This window comes from Rhinolophus ferrumequinum, chromosome 9, assembly GCF_004115265.2.
Source record: "Rhinolophus ferrumequinum isolate MPI-CBG mRhiFer1 chromosome 9, mRhiFer1_v1.p, whole genome shotgun sequence".
In the NCBI taxonomy this organism is placed as follows: domain Eukaryota; kingdom Metazoa; phylum Chordata; class Mammalia; order Chiroptera; family Rhinolophidae; genus Rhinolophus; species Rhinolophus ferrumequinum.
Genome location: NC_046292.1, coordinates 48,492,047 through 48,519,435, shown reverse-complemented (window position 1 = coordinate 48,519,435; position 27,389 = coordinate 48,492,047). Strand labels below are relative to the sequence as shown.

General features: G+C 35.6%; 1 protein-coding gene across 5 annotated transcripts in view; it reads right to left on the bottom strand.

The window, feature by feature from the left end:
- The window catches only part of PDE4B (phosphodiesterase 4B), a 483,376-nt gene that overhangs the window by 300,154 nt on the left and 155,833 nt on the right, over positions 1–27,389 (bottom strand). Inside the window, exon 1 of one of the 5 annotated variants that reach the window (XM_033114620.1) lies at positions 18,053–18,579. The exons of the other annotated variants lie outside the window; for them this stretch is intronic. Coding sequence (XP_032970511.1) covers positions 18,053–18,288 — 236 coding nt within the window. The 5' untranslated portion in view covers positions 18,289–18,579. Of the gene's footprint in view, positions 1–18,052; positions 18,580–27,389 lie in introns of those variants that run through there. 5 annotated transcript variants of the gene reach the window in all.

The following is a 27,389-nucleotide window of genomic DNA, read 5'->3' as shown; positions in this document are numbered from 1 at the left end:
CTCCACTGGCTACTGTTGTGATCTGGTTTTGGTTCTGCCTATTTCAAAGTCTGGCAAACTTGGTCATTGTTTCACACATTCTTCATTAAGCATCTAAGTAAACAAACATCCATATACTGCCAACTGTCAGTCAAACATGGTGCTGGGGGAGTTACACTGAGTGTACAATTCAATTCTGGGAAAGTAATCATAGATTTTTGGAAATTTGCAGCTGAACACCATTAATCGTAGTAGTTAAGAACATGGACTGCCTCCTGACACCTGGGTCTTCATCCTAGCTCGGACATTTGCTAGCTGTGGGATTTTTTGTTTGTTTGCTTCAGTTTCCTCATCCTTAAAATGGAGGTACTAATAGTACCTTATTCATAAAGTTGCTATTAGGAATAAATGATTTAATATTTCAAAGCTGTTAGAGCATTACCTGGCATATGGAAGGGCTCACTAAGTACTCACTAAAGAAATTCACAAACATGTAACTGAGCACCTAATGAAACAGAAAACATCCTCTGGTAAGTGTGAACATTTGCTCAACCTGTGCCCTAGAACTAGTATGTAACAGACTAGGGAAAGGGGATTCCTGCTTGTTTGGCTATTTCAAGAAAATGTTCAAGTTCTTGAAAATGTCTTCTCCATCTGTGATGACTGAGAACAGATTGTTTAATGGAGAGGAAGTACAACGACTGTGAAGTTTTCTGGTACCAGACTCACAGTGTGGTTGCTTCTCCTGCCCTAGCAGCTTCAAACTTCATAGAAGGAAGTGGGGGGCAAACCTGTCGTCTGGTGTGCACACGACGATTGTTTTCAGAGAGCATGGCACCATTAAAATCAAATGTTATTCCTAGGTTTCAGACAGATAAAAATAGTAAAAGCAAAAATAAGTCCAAAGTTAAAAAAGCATCTGCTTTATCAAACTAGAGTCATGAATGGAATTATAATGATGCTCTCTGAGCACAAGCCTGAGCGGCATGACAAATGTGAAATCTTTGATGAGAACCAGATGGAAACATTAAATGCCTAGAGAATTTGAGAACATGTGAAAAATGAAAATCCCAATCCAAATGCAAAAACTATGTCTGATGTATGCTATGGCAAAACCAAAAAATATTTAGGACATAAACTCCTTAAAAGATTGTCTTTCATTGAAAACTAAACAACCCCTTAAGAGTTTTCAACTGGTAGCAATTTGGATTTAAAAAAAAAAAATCTTCCATGGAAGTTCAAAAAACGGCATTTGGACCTCGACAAAAAGTGATAAGATATAACTCTTGATATTTGTCATTACCACAATATAAAAAGGAAAACAATTATAGAATCAAGGTCTGAGTTAACAATGAGTTTTGTAACTGAATACCTAAAAGAAAGAGGTTTCAAATATTATAACCTAGAAAACTATATATAAATTATCTGTTTATATCAAAAAGCAAGTTGTCTTTCATGTTGCTAATTTCTATTGTACATCTGTTCATATTTGAGAAATATCCTAATTGTTTGACAAATACTATGTGTGTGGGTTTTCTCATACCCTATAATTTCAGATGTTACATTATTATATCACCCTCTGCCTTGCCAATATCACAGTGGGAAAATAGGGAACAAAATAAGTCTTTCTCATGTGCAACAAAAATATTGACACATTAGAGAGAAAAAAATAAGAAATTCAGTTCAATAGTTACTTGCCTGTATTATGCAATGTAATAAGACTAAAGGTACTGTGATAATCATTTCACAATATATACATGTATCAAATCATTAAGTTGTAACCTTAAAATTATACAATGTTATATGTCAATTATATGTCAATAAAACTGGAAATAAAATTCTTTACCAATTAGAAAAAGAAATAGCACCTGGCTTCAAAGAGATTAGTCTAATACAATGACTCCTGATTTTTTTTCTTCTACATAATGCCCTAAAAATACCATTTATAGTTGTGATACTCTGTCCTGAAAATACTCATGTTGCAGTTTTTAATAGCCTGGCAATAAGTAGTATGGGGGAAAAACAGTCATGGGTCAGACTTATGTGCAATTCCAGTCACTTACTCTATGGATATCCTTTTAAATCCCACTGATTCATAACATAATAGTGATATGATAAGAACCACTGTTTTAGTGTGAGTCAAAGAAACATACTTACAATTAAAGAATACGAAGTAAATATCCAGATATTGCTGTCCAATAAAGCTGAAGATTGATCCAGCTTTTCACCCTTACAAATATAGCTAAAGGACTTATCAGTTTATATATACATATTTGAAACAAGGAAAGATAGTTGATTAATCTTGGACGGGATGGTGAGGCTGATTACAGCACTAAAAAATTATAAACAGTATTGTAGAAAAAAGAAAGGAAAAAAGTCAATGACGTGGGAATTTAGGAAATCACTGAGAAATGAGGAAAGAGTAAGATACATTATAGAGGGCTAAACTGTGAGTGTAAAGTAAAATATTGGATCTGGGAAGAAAGAAAAATAATATCTACTTAATGTCTATTATGTATCGTATTATCTGACTTAACCTTCACAAAAATAAAATAAATCTCACGGAATAGTGGGCACAATGAGAGAAACAGACTGGATTAGTTGTTTTCCTAAGATTACACAACTAACGAACAATTTAATCAGAATATGAATTAACGTTTTCTCATGACAAGTTCAGTATACTTTCCATACTATGCACCTCTCCCCTATCTACTATTAAATTTTAACAATATCTTTTTAATTTTTAAAATTTATATTTGCAAATACAATTGCTTCTTTTGAGAGGGTTACTTTTACTATTTTATTTATCACATTGTATTTTAAATTATCTATTCACATTTTTCTCTCCCATTCAACTTGGAGACTTAGTGCTTCAAATTGTAAGGATCCAAACAGTCTGTGTAACTCATTTGTTCATTCACTCACTTATTCATTCAATAAATATGTAATAAATGCCTACTATGTGCTAGATTATGTTACAGGTTTAGGAGATTTAGCAATGAACAAAATAGACAAAATCTGTCATCATCAAGATCATATTCTAGTGGGAGGAGGTAGACAATAAGATGATTGATTGATTGATTGATTGATTGATTGATAGACAGACAGACAGAGAGGAAGGATATGGATATGAATATAGCTATGGATGTGGATGTAGATAGTGTATCAGGTGTGGATAAGTGCAGTACAGAAATCAAAGCAGGGGTAAAGACAATAGGAAAGCTAGGGTGGGGACTGCTATTTTATACAGATGGTCAGAAAAGTCCTCTCCAATTAGATGAATTCAAGTAAAGACCTGAAAGAAGAAAGGAAGAGGTCCATATAGACATCTATGGGAAATTCTTTCTCGAAACAAACAAACAAACAAAACAAGCTGAAGCCCTGATTAAGGATACTGTTTTGTCTGTTTGAGGACAAGCAAGTGGACCAGGGTGGCTGGAATGGTGTGAGGGGAAGGAAAGGAGTTTGGGAAGTCATAGGTTGAGACCCATGGGGCCTAGCAGATATGGTACATACGTGTCAACCCATACTCTGAGGAAGATGGGTTGCTACTGAAGGACTCTGAATAGAGGAGTGACACAATCTCTCCCATGTTATTGGATCACTATGACAACTGTGTGGGGAATGCACAGTAAGGAGAAAAGGTGAAAGCGGGAAGATCAGGTTAGGGTAGTGTAATAATCCAGGTATGAAGTAATGGCAACTTGGATCAGAAGGGTGGCAGTGGTGCTGATGAGAAGTGGTCAGAGTCTGGATACGGTGCAAATGTAGAGCTGATAGGATTTGCTGATGCATTTGGAGTATGAAATATCAGAGGAAAGCAGAAGTCATGATGATTCCAAGATTTGTGGCCTAAGCAATTAATAAAAAATATAATTGCATTCTAATGAAATGGAGGACTGGGAACAGATTGCAATGAGGGTGGGGCATGGGGAGTGAAAATCATGATGTCAGTTTTGGACACGCTAAGATTTAGCTGTCAAGAAGGTCTGTTGGATAAATATATAGGCCTGGAGTTCAGAGAAGTCTGGCTAAAGGTATTAATTTAGGAAACATCAGCATACAGATATTATTTAAAGATATGACTCTACGTAAGCTATTTGGCCTAGGGAGTGAGTGTAGACGAAAGAGAGCGAGAGAGAGACAGAGAGAGAGAGAGAGAGAGAGAGAGAGAGAGAGAGAGAGAGAGAGAGAGAGAGAGAGAGAAGCATCCACATTTCTATAGGCGCATTCCAATATTTAAAGGTTTAAAGTTTGGGGACATAAAGAGGAAGCAGCTGAGGCGATTGAGAAAGAACAGCCTCTGAGGAAAGAGAAAGATTATGGTGTCCAGGAAGCCAAGTGAAGGTAGTGTTTCAAGAAAGAGAGAATGATCAACTCCATGATACATTGCTGATGAGCTGAGTAAGGTAAGGATTGAGAATTTATCATTAGATTTCTCACATGGATGTTGTAACCTCAATAAAAACACTTCTGGTGGAGTTGTGAGGGGGAAACTTGATTCAAAGTTTTCAAAAAAGGACTGGAGAAGAGAAAAATGTAGAGAGAAGTCTAGACAACGGTTTTGGAGAGTTTTGCTACAAAGGGGAACAGAAATAGGGTAATAGATGGAGGGATACATGAGGTCAAAGAGGGCCTTTGAAAGAATAGAGCTACAGCATGTTTGTAGACTGATAGAAATTAATAGGATGGAGAACTAATGATGCAGGGACAGCAGGAACAAGTACAGGAGCAAAGCCCTGGAGGGTGAGAGGGATTAAAATGCAGTGAACGGTGGAGGGGCTGACCTTAACTGGGTACATGTAGTTAATCCAGGGAAACAAGACTGAAGGCAGCAACATGGGCACAGACCAGGTAGGTAGTAGACATGGTGAGTGAATGAAAGGTTTGCAAAGAGAACTACATGCCTGGGACATTCATCCTATCATCTGCATCCCAAGCCTTGTGGGGTTTGGAAAATCCCATTTCATCCTCTAATATACTTCTCTTTGCCTCTGCTCTCTAATGTGTCCAATTCTCCAAGTAGGGGATTAAATCCTCTGGTTTAATATTTTCCTAAAATGGAATAACACCTGAGACCCCATGAGTAAATTATGCTTAAATGCAAATGAATTTCTCCGGTCCTCATTGTGAGAAGGCGTTACAAAAGGAGACACGAGAGTATGATAACCCTGGATGTTTCCCCTTAGATGTTGGGAGTTGGAGGTTTAGCAAGGTGGAATGGGCTGTGTGAAGAAGGACCATGGAATGCATGGAACTCACCAATACAGACGACTCTAAATGAGAGCCCATGAGCTAATTCGTGGTTTGTCACTTTGTAGCTTGGTTACCTTGCATCAGTCAGTTGACTTTTCTGAGTCTCAGTTTCCTCATCTGTAAATGGATTAAATGATAGCAGACACATGCGGTATAATTTTTCTATTATTACCCCATTTTTCATGTGGAAAAAAAAATGACAGTACTGCTATCTTGTTCCTCTGTCTTGTTCCTCTGTCTCTCTTGGAGCATATTTCCTACTTGCTCACACCAGCAGATTACTCATACCTGACCTCTTGCTCTGTATCAGATTCCCAAGCATAGCTCCCTAGTGATTAACTGCTAAAGAAAGTCAGTCACCATAACAGGGGCAGATTCAACGTTCACAGACATTTGGAAAGGGGGGACAGCACCACTGCTCTGTAAACCTTTAGTTTCATAATCAGATTGGCACCACTTGGGAGAGGAGGAGAACAATTGAGTTTTATACCCGTATACATGTAATATTTGTAACTGTCAAATAAAGTAATTTCACATGCCAAATGATTATATATTCTCCTTGGCTAAAACAAAGCTCTTTGATGCAAGGTGCATCATGTTTGCATTACCCAACAATTAACATTTGTTGATTGGAATCAATACAAAATGGAAATGTGAGCCACACATCAGAATTAATTCACTAAGCAATCAATGTCTTTATGGTTTTTAGCCATGGAAAAAGGACGAACATATATAAATCTAGCAATGGTTTAAGAAACTCAATGTAAACATCTAAATTTTCAGAGTAACGAAGTACTTGCCAAAAACTTTTTTAGAGTTCACATAAAACATGAAATTCATTAACACTTTTTAAAGCTGAGTCATATTTTTGAAAATCTGATATGCATAAAACTTCTAGGAAGTTTTTTTTTCTTCTGAATGTTTCTGACAAGTTACTTTGCAGAAAACCAAAGCACTCTATAACCACTGATATTCAATATTCATACCATCATGTATAAGATAAGGATGGTAGAGCAGGTAGTTATTAATCATATTTGACAAAGCTACCAGCAGAAAATGTATGCAGATGTGCTCACTGGGCATTTGGGATTCAGCTAGCATTAAAACTCAAATCCCTGAATCCCAAGGAAGCGCTGTGTTTATAGAGATAGCTCTCTCAGAATATTAGACTCTGCAAAGCTTTATTCAGGTGAAGCAGTTGCTTAATTTAATCTATAATTTCCAGATAGGTTTCTAAAAATTTTACTTTTATTAATTTAGAAGCACAAAGCTAGCACGATTTTTGTGAAGCCCAAAGGATTTTATCCTATTTTGCACTGTCCCAAAGCTTTGAGTTTATTTGAATAGCAATTTTTCAACGATGTACCAATTCGCTTGAACAGAACCTCTGTCTTAAAGATATAACCTTTCCCTGGCTTTCAATCGCTAGGAGGCAGAATCAGCCTGATCAATGATAATGTGAGATGGAAGACTTTATCAAAAGAGAAGCAATAACTTTTATTTCTGTTTTCATCCCTAAATATTCTTGGAAATGACCAAGAAATAAAAAGCAATTTGATCTAAATGTTATAAAATCTGGATAAAGGTTAAATACAACTTTCCCTGCACTGAATATTGGTTATATGAGCCTTCTATCATCTTTCTGCAGGAATCATGCAAGTGATGTCAAGACCCATGGGGGTGGGGGTGGGTAAGACCCAAAGGCACCATTTAGTCTAGCCCCTGTCTCCATACAGTTTCTCACTTAAGTGGTCCCATTCAGCTCTAACTCTTCCTTTTTCATAAAATAAAATCTTAGTGGTATTTAATAAGATTTATTAACAGAATGCTCTTTACATACAGCCCAAATACACCTGCACCATTCAAGTCAATCACTTTGCTTTGTGCTCATTGGTGTTAGTTTATCGTTACTTTCTGTTTTATAAACTTTCTTCTTCTTCCGGTAAATAGGTTCCAAGTCTTAGTGTTTTTCAACAATTCTAATTAATTTTATAAATATCATATATGAATAGGGAAAGATTTGCTTTATCTCTACTTTACTGATGAGGAAGTTGAGGTTCTCAGAAGGGTAAATAACCACCTCTGCCCCACTCAAAACAAACAGTTAAAAAAGCAATTTGTAAGTGGTGACGCCAGGATGTATGTCTCATTTCTTGGCTCTAGATCCGGAGCTTTTTTTCCCATTGCCTCTGAAGAATAAGCTTTCTCGTATAAGTAAATCACTAGGATGTTAGACTCTAATGACAAGGGATAACAACTTTAGCGATGTTCTGGTGCTCTGAAAAGAACACTCTTGGTTAATTTTTTTTAGAAATTTATTTAAATTAATTTAGAGAAGTGATGTTTCATTGGCATCTAGTTTCACTAATGGAGACAATTATCAAATTCAAAAGATAACTGAAATTTTAAAGAATAAAAATCATTTTTTGGTCAAAGTAATTTGCAGTGGTCTCTGTGAAGTATGAGAGTGATTAAACCCCCTAACACACAGTGATTTAGTTTTCTCTTTAAATTTTATTTCTCTGTTATAACACTTAATATAGGCTTTAAGATAAAGTACCATCCAATGCAACTAAGTAACATCTAAGGGGTCTAAAAAGAATGTATTTAATATGCACAACACTTGCTCAATAAAAGCCTATTTAATTAAACCATGTCATATAAACTATTTAAGTCATTTATATTATGATACATATTATACATTTTTATATGAAATCATAAGCTCTGGATACATTAGTGAACTGATGTCCGCTAATTACCTGTCATTGTCCAGGGATTGTGCTAAGCATTGCACACACATTACTTCATTTAATCTTTATAATGGCCTAAAGAGATAGAAGTAGGAGTTTTCTAATTCTGCAGGTGCAGAAAAAGAAACGAAGGTAGGTTAAATGGTTTATCCAAAACCTAGTACATATCTGATAAAATATAAAGTTGGATTCAAATGTTGTGCTCTGTGCACCAGCCCACGCAGCATCCTCAAGTGCCTGTGTTGTTTGGTAAACATAAGCATGCTAGAGGCACACCTGTTTTCTGGGTGAGTTCAGACCTGAGAAAGCAGGCGACAGGGAAGGGCCACGGCCATCATTATCTCCAGGAAGTTTAAATTTGCATATGGATTTTAATGGTAAGATCTCAGGAGGAAGATTGGGCAGTTCCGACATCAGCAAGAGAGAATTAGATCTCTCAGTATCTTTGTCTTGTCTTCCTGGACCTCTCTCTTCAGGAGGCCTAAATAGTCGCCTCGGTGAGAGAGTTTTCCTGTAAAACGGCTGAGGTAACTGTGGCCCAGTTAAACCACAAAAGGATTCTCAGAATCTCTACGCTGTAACAAATAGTATGATGTTAATTAATTTGTGGAAGAATAGAAAGGATAGAAGGAGATGCTTTGAGGTAAATGAGTTCTTGATGACACTAGAATTTTCCCAAGGCATTTGTTCATTAACTCCTATATTGGGTTTTCAAATGTGAGATCCTGAAATAGACAAGGCATCTTCCTATGGCTTTTTTTTTTTTTTTTTTTTACTTTCAAGCTTACTGGTGCAAGTGGATGGAATTACTTCAAAGTGGTTCTCTTCTTATCTCTTTCACACAGTGGACGATAACACATGGCGTTTTAAAACATATTGGTGACTGCAGCCAAACAAGGCTATAAAGTTTCTTATTGGAAATGTAAGCTATTCACACTAGATCTTCTGATCTGTGTTGCAATACAATTTAGCTTGGTTCGTTAAAATGTGATTATCACATGATAATAAATGAATGATATTTTGTTTCTTCAGTATATCAAATAGTCACACGGTGGATATTATAAAATCATTTCTTTACAAATTCACATGCACTTTGACTCTTTCAAATCAGCATATTCCATACCCAGTGATGCTTTTCAAATAATAAAAAATAATATCTGCCTTACCAACCAAGACTGCCAATGTGAATGTTTGTGCATGTTTAGAGATTTAATAAGAAAATTAAACAGTAGCATCTATTATGTGACTTATAATGTATGAAGTGTTGTGCTATGTACTTGAATACATTATCTTAGGAGACAGGTAGATAGTGGGTTAAACAAACAGAAATGTTTTTAAATTAAATTAATATTTGAAAATACTTAAACATAAGGCTATTTTCTCCATTTTGCCAATGAAGAAATGGAGGTCCAAGACAGTTGACCGATTGATCTAAAAATTTCATTAGCAAGTCAAGAGGAAATACTGAAAACCAACCCAGCTTTCTTGACTCCAGATCATGTAACATTAAACAAAGATGAACAGAGAAAAAATTCAAGATAATTTCAAAATAATGTAATGCTAGAACCCGATGTGTAGTATATTAAGGCATTATGTAATGTTCCATACTAATGACACAAATCTCACAGGTTTAGAAAAAGAAATACCATCTCTTTTAGGGGAAGAAAAATTTGAATGCTACAGACATCTATCCTCTTAGAAACTACTTCAAGCACCTCCAACCAACAATTTATCATGAAGAAAAATCATAAACTATTATAGATGCCTCTAACCTTCCACTATAACTGTTCCAATAGTTTACTTTTAAAAGTGGGGCCACAAACATATTCATAATTTGTCGGTATGCTAGCACACTATTAGGAATTAAACTCTGAAATTATGGGATGAGAACATGCTGATGGAATGGAAAGTATTTAAAAAATATATGAATCTCCTTTTGGTCCTCAAACTACTGCTCTCCATCTAAATGTGCTCTCTTCAAACTAAAGAAAACATATATAAGGTTTTATATATGCAGAGAGATACAGAGTAAATGTATCTCTGTATTAATAATATTAATAATTAGTAAATCTAGGTAGAGAGTGTTGTACTATTCTTGTAACTCTGTGAAATTTGAAATCTTCCCTACCAGTGATTTCTCCTTGACCCACAGATACTTCATTCTCCTGATTTATCCTGCTGCCATTCCTGGACATCTTAGATGTATATAATTTTAACGTTATAAATTGTCTGGAAATTACTATGACTTTATCAAGCACAGCTACCCAGGAATTTTTTCTCCTTCCACTCATTTATCCTTTAACCTGATGGTTTCCAAGTGTTGGAGATTATGGAATCTGTGTGAGACCCTTGAAAAGTCTCTGAACCTAGAGTCATCCATGTTGCTCTGTTTGATCTGGGACCAGGAAAGAGATCATCACCACCCTATTTTTTTAAGGAATCCCCAAAATGGTTCCCAGAACACTGATGTTCCAGAAAATACCATTTGAAAGCAGTTTTCCTTGAAACCACACTACCAATACCCCCCTTTCTTTCCAATTTGTGTAATTTGCAATCAGCCTGAGTTGTGAGGAGTGCAGCGAGGAAGACGAGGACGAGCCAGGTCTGTCAGGGGAGCACACCATGTGACATGTGTTCTTTTCCATGAAAGGGTTAGATAAGCAGTCATTCTCCCTCAAAGAGAAAATGCCTAAGTTCTAGCCAGAAGCAATCTGAGAAGGGCAACAAATCATTTTTTGTTGTTTTCAACTCAAAGTACTTAGTGGGATTCAAACATATCTGTGTCACACCATGACTAGGACTGACAGAGGTCCCAACCTCTCAGTTCAGAAAAAAATGAGGCAGAGCCAAGTGAAAATTTGCACTCCTGGAGATGTCTTTTCTAGAGTATAGGGGTTATTAATTCACAATTTCCTCACTCTGCAAGTCACAGATTCTCACTTCAAAGTCAGCCAGGGAAAGCCTATAAAAAAACTTAAATTGCTGTGCTAATATTTCAAATGTTGCATCAGTGAAAAAATATAAATAATTAATCTAAAATATAATATGCAAACATTTTGAAGGACAAATAAATAGATCCCTCTGTACACTTCCACTTAGATAGTTAAGAGTTATGGAGAGCTTCCTGAGCTGAAGCACCAACTGTGCTGTTCGATGCGTGAGGAATAACTTAAATAAATAATTGTACCACGCTACAAATACACATTTACTTGATAGCACTACCAGATAGGTAGTGTGATTTGTACACAGTGACTTAATTAAACTGACTACCATGCAAAACACTTAGCCTCAAGTGAAATATTGTAATTAAACCTGTATCTGCAATATCATAAAACACAAAACAGGAAGAGAGTTAGAGTAGCCCTACTGGCAGAAAGGGAACACAACTATGATGAGATAGATGAAGTAAGGATGCTTGTGGAACAACCATCAACTAAGCTTCCTTTTCTCCCTCATCTCTGGTTGAAGGAAAAGTGTTCTAAGAGCAGGAAAGAGGAGCCATATTCATTCCTTCTTTTATTTTTTCAAGCAATGTTTATTAAGTGCCAGCCTTTCTTGTAGGTGCCTGGGATCTAATAAACAAGACAAAATCCCTGCCCTCAGGCAATTTAGTAGAGTTGGCACACAATAGAACGTAAAAACAATATAACAAACAGGTGATGTATTTTCAGGTAATTATAAGTGCCAAGAAGAAAATTAAAGCAGAGGAAGGGACTAGAAAGTGAAAGGATGCTTTTTTTTCCTAAGATAGAGGAGTCGGAGAAGTCCTTCCTATGGTGGCAGGTGGTATTTGAGTAGAAGCCTAAGTGGAAGGAAGAGAATGAGCCATGTCAACACGTAGAATACTCATACTCTAGGCAGAAGACACTGAGTGCAAAAGCCCGGAAGTGGAAACATGCTAGGTTTGTTGAAGAACAGGAAGAAGGCTAACATGGCTATAGAATAGGAGGTGAGGTCACAGGTAGCCCGAGGCCAGATAATGTAAGGCCTTGTCAACCATGGTAAGCATTTTCGATTCTTTCCTGAGAATTGCTTAAATGCCTCAAGCCTAATGTTGCTGGTGTCCTGACAGCGATGTTAGAGAAGGAAGCCCTATAAACATCTAAGGAGAAAAAGGAAGGAGCGAAAGAGGAAGCAATGGGAGGAGAAAGCAAAAGGGATTTCGCAGAGGGGGCTAGACTTCAGCAGTTGGACAGTAGGAACGTTTGCTGGGCCACCTTCCAGTGTGTGTCCTGGGGGTTGTCGTCGTTACTTTACAAAGCGCTTTTTACAGTAAGCATTTAAAAAATCCAATATAATGAAGACTTGCAGACATTAAAAGGCCAGGAAAACACCATTTATAGGCTTGCATTACTGAGAAAATGCTTGCTCTGATTAAAGCAATAGACTCAGGCTAGGAGGCATAGATTTCCACTGGCATTCAGTTCACACTGTGGACTAAGATAATTTCTATTTAAACACACACACACACACACACACACAGACACACACATACATCAGGTTTATACATAAACAACACAAAGCACCTCTATAAATTAGGACTAGGGTTTCCCCTAGAGGCACCCATCCTAAGCACCTTCGCTCTGTTTGATGTATTTGGGGCAGTGCCTCAGCTAGCACCATGCATAGCCTGATGTTGTAGGTGATAAATGAAAGAGATACCAAATTGATGTACTTTCCTCCCAGTTTCCATAAACAGTAATTCGTTAAGTCATAAAGAATAGCATAAGCACAATTTCAATGTTATGGACTATACACAATAATTAGAAGTCATTATCTCTCAAATGTACATTTTCCCTTTTGCCTTTGCTTCTCATCTCCTTGTCCACTAGTCCATTCTCCACAATGCCTGCAAAGTATCTTTCCGAAGTACAAGCTATTTATGGCAATTCCTTTCTCACGACTTTGCAGTGGCTTGCCACTGGTCACGAAATAAACCCACAAGTCTTGTTCACGATATTGGAATCCCTAGAGATTACTCCAACTACAGACAGTCTTACCACCTTGCACCTTAGGCTGTAACTCCAGGGAACCTTGCTGACTTTCTCCCATGCTCTGAGTCAAATCGCAGCACAGTCCCTTACTTGCTGCGTAACCTTGGGCAAATTGAGCTTATTCTCCCTGTGCTTCATTCCTGTTCCTATAAAACGGAACTAATAATACTATATAATTCAGGGGCTTTCTATGGGACTAAAGAAGTAAATATGTTTAGAACAATGTTAACCACATTGTAAATGGTGAATAAATGTGAGCCATTATTACTATTATTTGGTAATAGAATTTCCTTATTATTGTTTCTTTGGTCAAAAAAGTACCCATCTTGCTGGCTCTTCTGAAAAACTCCTATTTATTCTTCAAGACCCCACGCCAATATCATCTCCTCTACACCTTCCCTAATACATTGACTCACTTTCTAGCAGTATTTATTTCTTCTGTGCTCTCATGCCAAGTTGGTCATCATTCTTCAGTAGCATAATTTACACATTGTTGATTAATGTGTAATATTTGTTTTCCAGTTAGTGCATGAGTTCTTTCAAGGTAAGGGCTCTCTCTTTCTTGTTTCATAGCTCCTAAACCCAGAGTGGGGTCTACAGTATAGTAGGTGCTCAATAAATATTTTGTTCAATCAAACGTTCAATCAGTAAATATGTAAAGGCACAAATATTTCTCAAAAACTTTCCAATATTGCTAGGAAATGATTCAAGGAAGCTGAAGAAGACAAGCACAGATATAGTAGGTTTAGCTAACAAACAAGGGCTAAATTCCATAGGACAGTAAACGTACCTAAAGTTCAGAGAAAGGTCAAGCATATATTATATTCATTGTTTTCTTTTTACTCTTCTCCAGCTTTGTCTTGTTAGGTGTAAGTTCCTTTAGATTATGAATTATGTCTTCTAATACTTTTTCATTCATATATTAGGTACAAAGTACACGTTTCATGGACCCTTATTAAAATGAAGAAAGATTTCCAAGATATAGGTAGAACTAGAACTACATGGAGAAAAGAAAAAAAAACACAAGTCTTTTTGCAAATACTAATTCTAATTGAAAGACTCTTGTTTCCTTTGCAAGCATATTCCCATGTGCAAGCATGGACCGACAGAGGGTGGTGCTCACCAATACATTTGTTCTTCAAGAGGAGAGTATAGGGAAGAAGTGTGTAGTGGGCCCAGGATGCATTCAAGATCACCAGTAGCTTTCTTCAGAGGGTATCATGCTGCTGAAGATGGAAGAGAACTGATAAAAGAGCTTGAAACATACGCAAAGGAAACAAGGTTGAAAAAGTTGGACACTGTGGCAAGTGCCACTCAAGGAAAAAGAGGCTGCATAATCCAGGTAGGATAACATTATGTCTCCAAAGTTGTCACCCTGATTTGGGGTTAGGGATAAATAATATGATAACCTAAGAACTCTGGCGTTAGTTTCCCTATTCTCTATTTAGCAATGCTGAACATTCCATTGACACTTTGTAATGTATGACATGTTGTTATCTACATTTGCTCATATCATCTAACAATGAGTGTGATGTCCACTTCCAAGTTTAAGAATTCAAAGCATTTGGACATTTGGAATGGTGGTTCAGAGTCAAAACAATGATTAATGGAGTAGAAATACTTGGAAGAAGTTGAAGCAATTCAGAATATTTTACTTTTTATATCTGCAACATGTAATATTGAAAGGAACATGAATTCATAGTATATTATAGAGTATATATTATAGAGTGAAACTTAGATGATACATGTGAACATTCTGGTAAAGAACTTAAATTATGTAAGTTTAGGAATCCGTGTGAGTTAAATAAGAATATTTTTCTTTTCTTGCTCACGGTAGTGCTCAATTCTGTAAATTGACTGAATAAAAAAAGAAAACCCTGGAACCAGTTAATAATGATCTTTAGATTCAAGCAGTTTCTTCTAAGTGTTTTCTCAATATCCATTGAGGACCAAAATACAGATTATAAATATTACATATTACATATAGATTGACCATGAGGAAGAATTTTATAATATATGGGCCATGAAGTAGTGAGATTATATAGTAAGTGAAGTTATAGAACTATCTTCTCCAGTCTTAAAAATTGAGCAGATTTCCATATGTCAAAGTTGGAGTAATTGTGGTTCTGCCCAAGGGTAAAGGAAGCAATGGAATGATCCCCCAAATTTCTTCCAGATTTAGGATTGTGTAAATATTCTGATTAGTGACAACACATTGAATATCTACATTTTTCAGATATTTTTAAAATAATCCCAGAGTCAGTATTTTACAAATGTTTCTTAAATCTTCTGCCATTAGCCCACACTTCATATCTTAGGTTTTCAAACCCATAACTACACGTTCATCTGACCAAAATATGAAATCTACAAGTAACTAAAGATAAAAAAAAATTGTTCCATGGGTTTAGAAATAAACTGTATCCTCTGCATTGTTTGGCTTCATCATGAAAATTACTTTAATTTCAATGCTGGAATCAAAACAATCCAATCTTCTTCAAAGAAGCCTACTGTCTACTGTAAAGTAATAACATGTTTTTAGAGACTTCTAACTGCATATCTTGGAATTTCTAACTTAAATGCATGGTTTGGAAAATACCAATCATTGATCATGAAAGGATAGTTACATTTCATCATGACAAAGAGGCAAAATATTTATGCTCTTATTTCCTCATGTAACTATTACATATGACGCTAAAAAAAAGAAAAGAAGCACATGATTTTTAAGATCAGTGAGAAAGTCATTCAAATATATAAGATATGAGTATATTTTCCAAAAGAAATTTTCATTAAATGTTCCATGAAAATAAATTTGAAAAATATTAAACATACACTCAGATAAAATAATAGATATACTCATAAATATGGACATAATCAGGAGTGGAAAAGAAACGATGGTACAGCCTTACTAAAAAAACATAAGGGGAGTGACTGAGTTGGGAGGGAAAATTAAATGAAAATGAATCATGGTCATAACTAAAGTTATAAAATAAGTGTGATGATTAATGAATGCTTTAAACTTATATGAGCTACATTATGCCAAAGTCATATGTTTTATTTTTTGGCAATTTGTGGAAAATTTTGTTTTATCTGAGCTAGAATAAGATCACTTTAACAGCATAAGTTACCTCAGATATCATTTAATTATTCGTTTTTGTAACTTGCTGCAAGAAAATTTTTATAATGCATGAGTAAAACTACCTCTTTAATCATTGAAAAATTTGAGTTTTTTTGAAAAGCAAAAATCCAGTATTTATACCTCTCTGTTCCTAACATATCAAAATCTATTCTAAAAAAAAGTCCAATTATTATATTCAGGAACTCTATAATAAGGAAAATATTGCCAAGGTTTTATGAAGATTTACCATTACTTGAAAATTACCATACTAAAATTAAACACCCTCCTGATTAAAATAATGGTGTAATATTAACCCAAGCAGGAAAAAAAATGAGACAATTAACTGCATGTTTTCCATCTTTGTTTCATTTATGAGAACTAATTATGCCTATTCAGTTATACTACTTAGCAAAGGATTAGGTTGGTGCAAAAGTAATTGCGGTTTAAAAGGTTAAAAATAATTGCAAAAACCCCACCACTTACTCTTGCACAACCTAATGTGTGAAAATATACACCCATTAGGGGTGGGGTAAACCATTAGAGAGAGGACTTCTTTAAATCAGTACATACTTATATATAAATACATTTACACAAATGCTGTCTTTGGTAGGATTTGAAAAACTCATGTATTTTCTGTAAGTATGAGATGACAATTAAATAATGAGATTTAATTCATTAAAAGATGACCAAAAAAACTCTCCAATAAAACAATTACATGAACAATAATCCATTGTCAGAAAACAAAAATAACCATATCATTTTTAGCTAGGTAAAGTATATGTTGGCTAAATGTGTAGTGTCCACCAAAGGCAATCTACATATTTCTAGGGGTAACTTGAATTAGTCAATGCACTGTGCCCTACATTAGGCAGACAAACATCTCAGATGAGTAGAAAACAGAATTCATGTAAATATTAATTTTCAATAACCAGATATCCTTGGCTTATAATGTTGGTTGGCAATCTAGTATGCAAACACAAAATCATTGTTAGAATTACCTTTGAGAGGCACTAGCTCCCTTCATTGCTACAGTCTCTATGAAGTAAAAACTATAGGTACAGATACCAAATTTTGAAGGGTATCTTAACTTGAAAGAAAATATATACGTCAAAAAAATCTCAAATGACCTAACTTTTACAATTAAAGTTTAATGTCTATTGTGATTTTTCTTATGTTTCATTCCTATATGAGTTTAAGGAAGCTAGCCTATTGTATATAACATATATATTAAAGGTGGTAGGCTCAGTGCAAGAACAAAGAGGTGTTCTTGAATTTGTTTATTTGGCATTCCCAAGGAAATTGGATATTTATTATTATCTATAAATTTTAAGTCACTTTTTTTTTTACAAGAAGAGGCTCTTAAAGATAATAGCAGTTTGAATCATAAATAAAATTGATTAACCATGTAATTTCAAAAGTGAGAACTTAGTTTTCCCTTTCCTTAATACTATAAAGATAGTCAATAAAGCAAAACGCCACTGGTTTATACACTACAAACATGGCAATGCAATAAATTAAGTTCGACTTTATACATTGTCTTCAGAATTAAATTAAAACTAAAAATAAAACTCTTCGTTTACCAAAAATATACTATTAAAAATATCATCAGCAACAACTACAAAACACACAAAACAGTCACCCATCACCTCAACAAAGATTAAAAACTGCAGTTTTAAAACTCCTTCAATTCTCAATTTATCTAAAATTAGCTAGGTATTTTTATAAGCAGTAATTTTAAAGACTCTCTACAGTGAGAGGCTTATCTGGAAACAGCTAGTAGCACAATGATAATTTAATACACAGTGCACTCACTATGTATTCCTCTGCTGACCCACTCTCCATTCATTTCACACTTGTGGTCTGTATTATAAACAAAACTCCAATGTTCCATTTACTACATTTCTAAATCACTGCTTACTAATGAAAAGCACTGTAGACACTTCCAAGTCGCGTCTTACCATGTATGAGCCACAGTGAAGCGACGACGCTGCCGAATGCTTTTATTCACCAGCAACTTTCTAAAAAAGCACGGTGAGTTCCTTGGCGAACTGCGTGGAGAAATTTTAGGAGATGTAGGTCTGTTTCCCGGTAGTCTCGGAAGCTCAAGTTCTAAGTGCATTTGCTCCTTGAAAGTCTTTATGCAAACCTCAGATTCAGAAGCAGTAAGTTCCTTGGAAGAATCTTTTGCTGTCATGTCTTATACAGAGTGCTAGCTTTCACCATCCAAAACAAAATCCTCAAGCATAGCAGAGACACGGCTGCAGGTTAGAAGGCTGATAAGTCTGCAAACTATTTTCCGTTTAATTTAGGAAGCTGAAGCTCCAATGTATGAACTGCTGAGAGCAAGCGCAGCACACTCGAAGAATGGCAAGTCAGGCTGTCACAAGGAGCTTTATCAGCCTGGCTTTGCCTCTGAAAATGCGCCAAAGTGCTTCCTATGTCAGCAGCCTCCTTGTGGATGAGGTTTGTCTGCAAGCTACACACTGACACTCACTGAATTCATTCAGCTGAATATATCAACTCATGAAATATTCATAAGGGCTTCTGATAAATCCTTCACATGTATTTTTTAATCTTATCAAACAAGCTGCATTCACCAATGGACACTAAGCAAAACCTGGTCACCTAGTCATTTGTTTTGTATGCACAAAGAGCAGAACCTCAGCCCTTCCAGCATGTGCGATGTTTAAAGTCTTCATTCAGAATTATCTTGCTCTGTATATGCACACAACAGTAACTCCACCTACCAAATGCTTATTGGCCCAGGATTACTTAAACAACTGCACTCTGTTTCCCCCTAAACAACACCCTCCGTCGCTTAGATTTTCACAAAATTTGGGAAGCTACTGTCCTCACCACAGTGAAAACATTAAATCAGGGATTGTCAAAAAGCCTAGCTAAAACAGCCCCCCCAAAAATTCCACTGCTGAGTGAAAGAGCTGATTGCTTATGTTTGTTTTTCCCCCTGTCCTTCCCCAGAAGATCCACGACAGCATCGATATATATATATATAACAGGAAAACACTGAATTTGGTTCATTTCCCTGAGGAGTTTAAAGGCTAATCTTTATTCCAATAAACATTACCCTCATTCTTCTGTTGAAGCCTATTGTTCATGGGTTGGTTGCCCACAGCAGCCTCTCTGTTAGATGCAGTCCCTTCTGCAAGCCAAAGCTCCCCAGAATGGAAATGGAGGTAGAAACTCTCAGTTCAAGTGTAGTCCAAAGCCAGGAAGTCTGCATGTGGTCGTGTGTGTGCAGGTAGGTGGACAAACAGCATTTGTCTGTGTGTGGGTATCTTTGCTGGCACGAGTGTGTGTGTGCCTGAGTATTTTGTTCACAAAGGCATACAAGTGAGACATACGGGCAGGGGAATCCAAAAAAATGTATCAAGTTCCAAAGCATATCAACCTGAAATTTCATTTAGAAATATACCGGAATGTAACTTCTATATTTTATAAGGCATGTGGAAGTGATAAGAAGACCGTGGTTCTCGAAGTGTACGGAAGTTGTGAAAAGTCTGTACTGGCAATGACTACCGCCGTGGCCAGCCTGACCTCATACAAATTTGACAACGCAAAACTAGGGCTGGTCAGTGAGAGCGACAGTTAAGGAATGATTCACAGTAAGATTTCAGTGAAAAGGGGAGACATTGTTTTTCCTCTAAGGTATGAGGACTTCCACCTTTATAAAGTCATTCATATGTCATGTACTCTGGCCGAATATCTAAAGGGCTGAATAGGAGCAGACTATGACCTGTGTATAGGGAAAAATAAACCCCACACCAGCCCATGAGGGGAGCAGAGGATAGAAACTCCTAGTTTACTGGTATTACCATGGAAAGATATCAATATTTCAATAATACGTTAAAAAGATATCGTGAACAAAAGCAAAGTCATGGAATTCTGAGTTGGAGTGAATCACCTTGTTCAGCTCCTCATTTCGAAGACAAGGAAACAGACCTAGAGAACTTCAGTGACTTGTCCAAAGTCATATTTGTCATTGCCATTAGAGCTACAGCAAAAACCCAGCCAGGCTTTCTGACTCTGAATGGAGTACTCTTCTATTACGTGCTCCAAAGAGGTCAAAATAGTCCTTGTGTCCAGCTAAGCCCCAGCACATGTTCTTTATATATTTGAAGATAGTTTAACTGCCCTATTCGAGAATAGATTGTTAGTAATATCCTGGGAGAAAATATGGTGAATGCTCTCTATTATTTACTGAATTATGAGAACAAAGCTAGAATTTTCCTCCAACAATAATGTGGTTTAAAGCTGGGATATGACAATATCCTACCAATATTCAGAGTGACTTATTTGCAAAAAATAAAATAGCAATTTGAGTAAGGTTTTTCTCATATTCACTTCCCAAGCCTGCCAAAATATAGTAATCGTTTTAGGTATTTTTTTCTCCCCAAATTATGGCAAATTTCACAACCTAGATTAAGCTGTATGCAAACTGGGCTTCAGATAAGGAAATGTCGACATAAACTTACCTAAAGCAGCATAATGTCAATTTATATGACATTATGTGACATTTCACATTACTCTTTTCACTTTACCTACTATGACAGCCAATGGCCCAGTTAAGGAAATTTTGAGAATTATTTTAAGAAATAAAATTCTCAAAATATGTAAAGTCTATTAATTCTAAGTCTCATATTCTAGATAACACTTAGAAATACCAAAGACTATTAATTGAAATATAAAACTTAAGAGATAATCAGATTACTTTAAAGTCTGAATTAGTTTCCTCTGAAAAGAGGAAATGCATGTTCACAGGTAAATGCATGAAAATTTGTTCCTAGAGTCAAAATGCCAAAGAAAAAGTAGACACAGTGCTAAATAGTGAAATCAAAGATGAATCTAGAAGGAAACAGGAGATGGTATCTAAGAAAAAGTAAACAAAAGTACAGTAAAAGCAGATAACACCCTGCTATAGTTCAGCCAAGAATATCTGTTTTGAGAGAGAGAGCCAGAACAGGAGAAAAAGCCACGAAGAAAGCAATTAGAGTTCGTACACCTTTCTGAGTGCCTAGGAAGGAGCTAAAGAGCCAAAGTAGAAACCTTCCTATCCACATGTGCTACTTAGCTACAAATCACCAAAAAATAACTACAGCCTCTTTCAACAGAATACCCACTCACCACAGTTGGCAACTTCTCCCAATTCCTCTATTTCAGTTTGAAGAAATGGAACTAGAGATTTATTCTAACGTGATTAAAGATAACATTCAACTGAGTGAAAACAGTTCTCATTGCGATCTTGGGAAAGAACAATTAACTGGGTGGAGAAGGGAAGATAGTAGAAGAGGGTAAAGGGGGTCAAACATATGGTGATGGAAGGAGGACTAACTCTGGGTGGGGAACACACACACACACACACACACACACACACACACACACATACACAAAAGAACAATTAACTGATCACTCCTAAGAATTAAGGGATTATAGAGAAGTATAATAGCTTACATTTATCGCATACCTACTGGTGCCAGATATTGTAATCATTTTAATAAATTATTTCATTTGGTCCTCATTGAAAACAAATCAGACAAGTCCTGTTGAAATCCTTGTTGGATTTCCCCATGATATTAAAGTACAAGGTTCTTTAGGGCTAGGTTGAGTCTTGTTCATTTCTAGAATATAGAACAGGGTCTGACACAAAGTAAATACTCAATAAATAATATTTTTAGAATAAATATACATCATTTTGCCCCTTTTCAGATGAGAATATTAAAATATAAAATTGCATAGCTTTTAAGGAGTTGATCCTACACCAGGCTTTTTATAATGGAGGATAGCTAATGAGACAGAAGAGGGAATGGAATGCGTGCTCCCAGAGTGGTCTGGTCACGTCACTGAAAGTGTATCTTCACAAGTACTAAATGTCCTTGCATCCAAAGTTATCTATAGCATGTTATCTTTATAAGAGGATATGAACGCTTCATTCTTATCCACATGATTCTATTTAATTAGTCATCATTAGTAAAGTGGTACTCCAGAAAGATTCATTTTAACCTGTACCACCTAGCAATGTCAGCTGAATCAGAGGGGACGCAGCAAACTTGTACCCTAGATGCTTAAGCATGGTATTAAATGGCTTTTAGAGATGGTCCTGTTCAAGAAAGAAAAGGCTTCCAATGACTCCTCATTACACTCAGAGTAAAAGCTGAAGCCCGCACAATGGCCCAGAAGGCCCAATCGAAGATTTTCCCATCCTCATCTCAGTAACAGAGGATGCCTAATAAGACAGAAGAAGAAGTTCATCTCTTTCTATTCTGACTTCATCTCCTTCTACTCTCCCACTAGCCTCAGTGGCCTCGCTTCTGTTCATTGAACATGTCATGAAATTTCCTCTTCCCCAAGATGTCAACATGGTTTGTTCCCTCATCTCCTTCTAGGGTTTGCCTAAATATACTTGCTTGATAAAGTCTTCCCTAATCCCCCTTTTTAAACCTGTCAGCTCCCCCTTTCTGAATTACTGTGCTTCATGATACTTGCAAACATTTAATACAGTACATATTACTTAGTTACTGGTTTGTTATCATTTATTACCCATAGAATTAAAGTTTCATGAGGACAGGACTTTGCTTTATTCACTCTTATAATCCCAATTCCCAGAATGGTACTTGTCACACAGCAGGGTGGGTTTTTTGGGGAGAGGAAGGGTGAAGTCCCACCAAGAATTTTATAGCCCCAAACCCATGCCTTTGTTTTTCTAATTTCTTTCACAGCCCCGCCCCTCACTCTGGCAACAACCAATCTGTTCTCTATATCTATGAGCTTGTTTTCTTTTAAGATTCCACATATAAAAGAGAACACACAAATAGATATTTGTCTTTCTCTGTCTGACTTATTTCACTTAGCATTATGCCCTTACGGTCCATCCATGTTGTCATAAATGGCAAGATTTCATTCTTTTTTATGGCTGAATAATATTCCATTGTGTGTGTGTGTGTGTGTGTGTGTGTGTGTGTGTGTGACAATTTATACTTTCATCCATCAATGGACACATAGGTTGTTTCCACGTCTTGGCTATTGTAAATACTGCTGCAATGAACATGGGGCGGCACATATCTTTTTGAATTACCCAGAAGATGAATGGTTGGATCATATGAGCATATGAACCTCCACAACCAATTGACATTGTGGCTGCTCCAACTGACATTCCCACCAGCAGGGCACATGGGTTCCCTTTTCTCCACATCCTTCCCAACACATTGTTTTTTGTTTGTTTGTTTGTTTGTTTTGTATTATAGCCATCCTAATAGGTGTGAGGTAATATCTCATTTTGTTCTTGATGTTCATTTCCCTAGTGATGTTGAATGCCTTTTGGTGTATCTATTGGCCATCTATATGTCTTCTTTGGAAAAATGTTTCTTCAGATTTTCTGCCCATTTTTAATTTTTTTCTATTGAGTTGTATGAGTTCTTTATACATTTTTGGATATTAACCCCTTATAAGATATATGATTTGCAATTATTTTCTCCCATTCAGTAAGTTGTCTTTTCTTTTTGTTGATGGTTTCTTTGTTGACAGAAGCTTTTTAGCATGATGTCCACTTATTTATTTTGGCTTTTGGTGTCAGATTCAAAAAAAAAAAATCATCACTAAGACCTATGTCAAGGAGCTCACTGCTTATATTTTCTTGTAGGAGTTTTATTATTTTAGGTCTTACATTCAAGTCTTTGATACATTTTTAGTTAATTTTTGCGTATGGTGTAAGAAAGTGGTCCAGTTTCATTCTTTTCCATGTGGCTTTCCAGTTTTTCTACACCATTTATTAAAGAGACTATCCTTTTCCCCACTGTTTATAATTGACCATGTGTGGATTTATTTTGGTGCTGTCTATTCTATTTCACTGATGTATGTATCTATTTTTATGCCAATCCTGGAGTGTTCTAATTACTATGGCTGTGTAATATACTAAAAGTTTGAAATCAGGGAGAATGACACATCCAGTTTTGTTCTTTTTTCTCAAGATTACTTTGGCTCAGGGTTTTTTTGTGGTTCCATAAAAATTTTAGGATTATCTGCTATATTTTTTAAAATGCCATTGGAATTATAATAGGGATTGCAATGAATCTGTAGATTGCTTTGGTAGTATAGACATTTTAATAATATTCTTCCAATCCGTGAGCACAAAATGTCTTTCCATTTATTTGTGTCTTCCTCAATTTCTTTCAACTGTCTTGTAGTTTTCAATATACAGGACTTTAACCTCCTTGGTTAAATTTATTCCTAGGTATTTTACTCTTTTGATGCAATTATAAATGGGATTGTTTTCTTTATTTTTCTTTCTGATAGTTCATTTTTAGTGTATAGAAATGCAACAGATTTTGTATGTTGATTTTGTATCCTGAAACTACTGAATTCATTTATGAGTTCTAACAATTTTTGATGAAGCCTTTAGGGTTTTCTATACATAATATCATGTCATCTGCAAATAGTGACACTTTTACTTCTTTCCATTTTGAATATTTTTTATTTATTTTTATTGCCGAATTGCTCTGGCTAGGACTTCCAATACTAAGTTGAATAAAAATGGTGAGAGTGGGCATCCTTGCAGTGTCCCTGATCCTGGAGGAAAGACTACGGCTTTTCACCACTGAATGATGTTAGCTGTGGGCTTGTCATATGTGGCCTTTTTTATGTTGAGAAATTCTCCCTCTATACCCATTTGGTTGAGAGGTTTTATCATTAATGTATGTTAAATTTTGTCATATGCTTTTTCTGCATCTATTGATACGATCATATGATTTTTATCCTTATTTTGTTAATGTGTGGTATCACGTTGGCTGATTGGCTCATGTTAAACCATCCTTGCATCCCTCGAATAAATCCCACCTGATGATGGTGAATGATCCTTTTATTGTATTACTGAATTTTGTTGTCTCATATTTTGTTGAGGATTTTTGCATCTATGTTCATCGGGGATATTGGCCTGTAATTTTTTTTTTTCCTTGTAGTGTGTGGTTTTCGTATCAGGGTAATGCTAGCCTCATAAAACGAGTCTGGAAGAGTTCCCTCCTCTTGTCTTTCTTGGAAGACTTGGAGAAGGATTAGCATAATAGGTATTCAAATATTTGTTGAATGAATAAATGAATGATCTCCTCAGTGTGGAATACGATGAAAGAGCAGGAACATCAAATAAAAATAGGCCAAACAACCTCAAATTAGAGCAAGGGCTAGAGCAGCATTATGCAGTAACCCTTTCATGATTTTATGTACTATTTTATGTAGTTTTCCCTGCTTGATGTATTACTTCTCTGTTTTCTGTTCCAAGAATACTGGGTTTCATCCATTAATGCTAAATTCAAATGAAAACTCTTCAGTGAAATCTTTCCCAACTTCCATAGGCAGAGTCAGCTGTTTCATACCATCTGTACTCCAGCAGCATGGAATTCATCTCAGATAGTTTCATAGTATATAATCATACATATTTTCGTGTGCGTCCTGGACTAACCTACAAGTATCAGTTCTCCAAAAAATAATCTGTTTTATTCATCTTTATATCTTTAGTGTCTGATACTGCATCCAGATTGATTAATGTTTATTGATTGTAAATCAGAATAGAAAATAAATGTAGTGCTCCAAATCATGGCCTCTTGTTAAGCCCTGGATTTTTCTTACTGTCTTGAAAGCCAGTCCAATCAATATCCTAATTTCTTGTCCTTGAACTTACAAAGGATTCCTAAATAGGCTTCCTAAATCATAGCAGTTTGGCTATGTTTACCATTTTAACCAGCATTTTCTTGTTCTTTAAATATATTATTATTATTATCATTATTTATCCACATCCTAAATGCAGTGCAAAAGAAAAATACCCATGTGTTCCAATCTTTATTCACTAGGTGGTGCACAGGTAGGATATATTTGCTAAGTCCTCTTTCTCACAGTGTTTTCTGGTTTTGGCAGAGTAATTAGGTACTTCTTTCATAAGGCACATTCTGGGAAGGTACACTTCACAGACAAAAATACCGAGGAAGCTCCTCTCTTTGTTTCCTAGGTCATTGTTAACATCAAGATATATTAGAAAGGATGAGTCAGATACCTAAATGTAAAGAGAGAAACTGTTCCCATGGAAGGTATTTTAAAATCTGCATGAAAAGGGTATTCCAGTTCCCAAAGATAATACTAACCTGTCAGTAAATTACTTAAAAGGGTGATTTCAAATGAATAGGATTTTAGGGACATGTATTTTAAAAACAAAGGCACATTTGGGAAAACCTTTTTCTCTAAAATGAGCTTTTATCTTTTTATTATTTTCAACCCTGTCAGCAGTCTTCTGTGAAATATATGAGAAAAAATGGTATAGTATTAATCGACAGTTAAAATTCTTAAATGTAGATAATTATCTGTGTAACACCAATTAACTGTGACACTACAGAGATCATAGAAAAAGTATAGCATATATGAAAATTAAATCAAACTCATTCTATTTCTCTTAACAAGGGAATAATATTTAGGGATTCATTTTGGGTTTAAGTATATATTTGCAAGCTATTTTATGGAAACAATATTTTTCTAAATTAATATTTCAATAGTATGAGTCTAAAAATAATACAGAATACATATCAATATGGAAAATGCTTCCAAAATAGTGGATTATATCAAAATCGGCTAACTTACTTGTTTCAAGATTTGTTTGTTTACTACATATTCTGTTAATTTAAAATCTTTTCATATCAGAAAAATGTAAAACTTCAGTAACATTAATGATTATGGCTTTTTATTTATAATGAAGAAAATAGACCTTTAACTATCAAGTCTGGCTATGTATAGTATTAAGAAGTAAAATAAATTTAATTTGATATAAATATTTGATACCATCAAAACAGTGTAATATTAGCTTATGCAAAACTGGGGACATATTATAGGTAAGCATGCTAAGCTTTGTAGCAAAGACTTTTAAATAGAATGCATGTTTTTGTAGAGCACCCTTAGTTACTTTTTTGTGTCTTTTGTTTTGTTTTAAAACGTATCATACAAGGTTAACCCTTTCAGTGCGGTTTTGTTTTTTGTTTTGTTTCGTTTGTTTTTTAAATTTAGCACATATGTGGATTCATGTAACAACGGCCACGATCAGGATATAGAGCAGTCTGCTATTCCCCCAAAAATCTCTCTTGTGATGTACCTTTATAGTCAGATCCTCCCCCATTCTTAATCCCTGCCAATCCTTATCTAGTCTCCATCGCTATAATTTTATCTTCTTAAAAATGTCATATATACTACTTATGATACAGCTTCTTCCACTCAGCATGTCTTTGAAGTTTAGACAAGATGTTACATGTA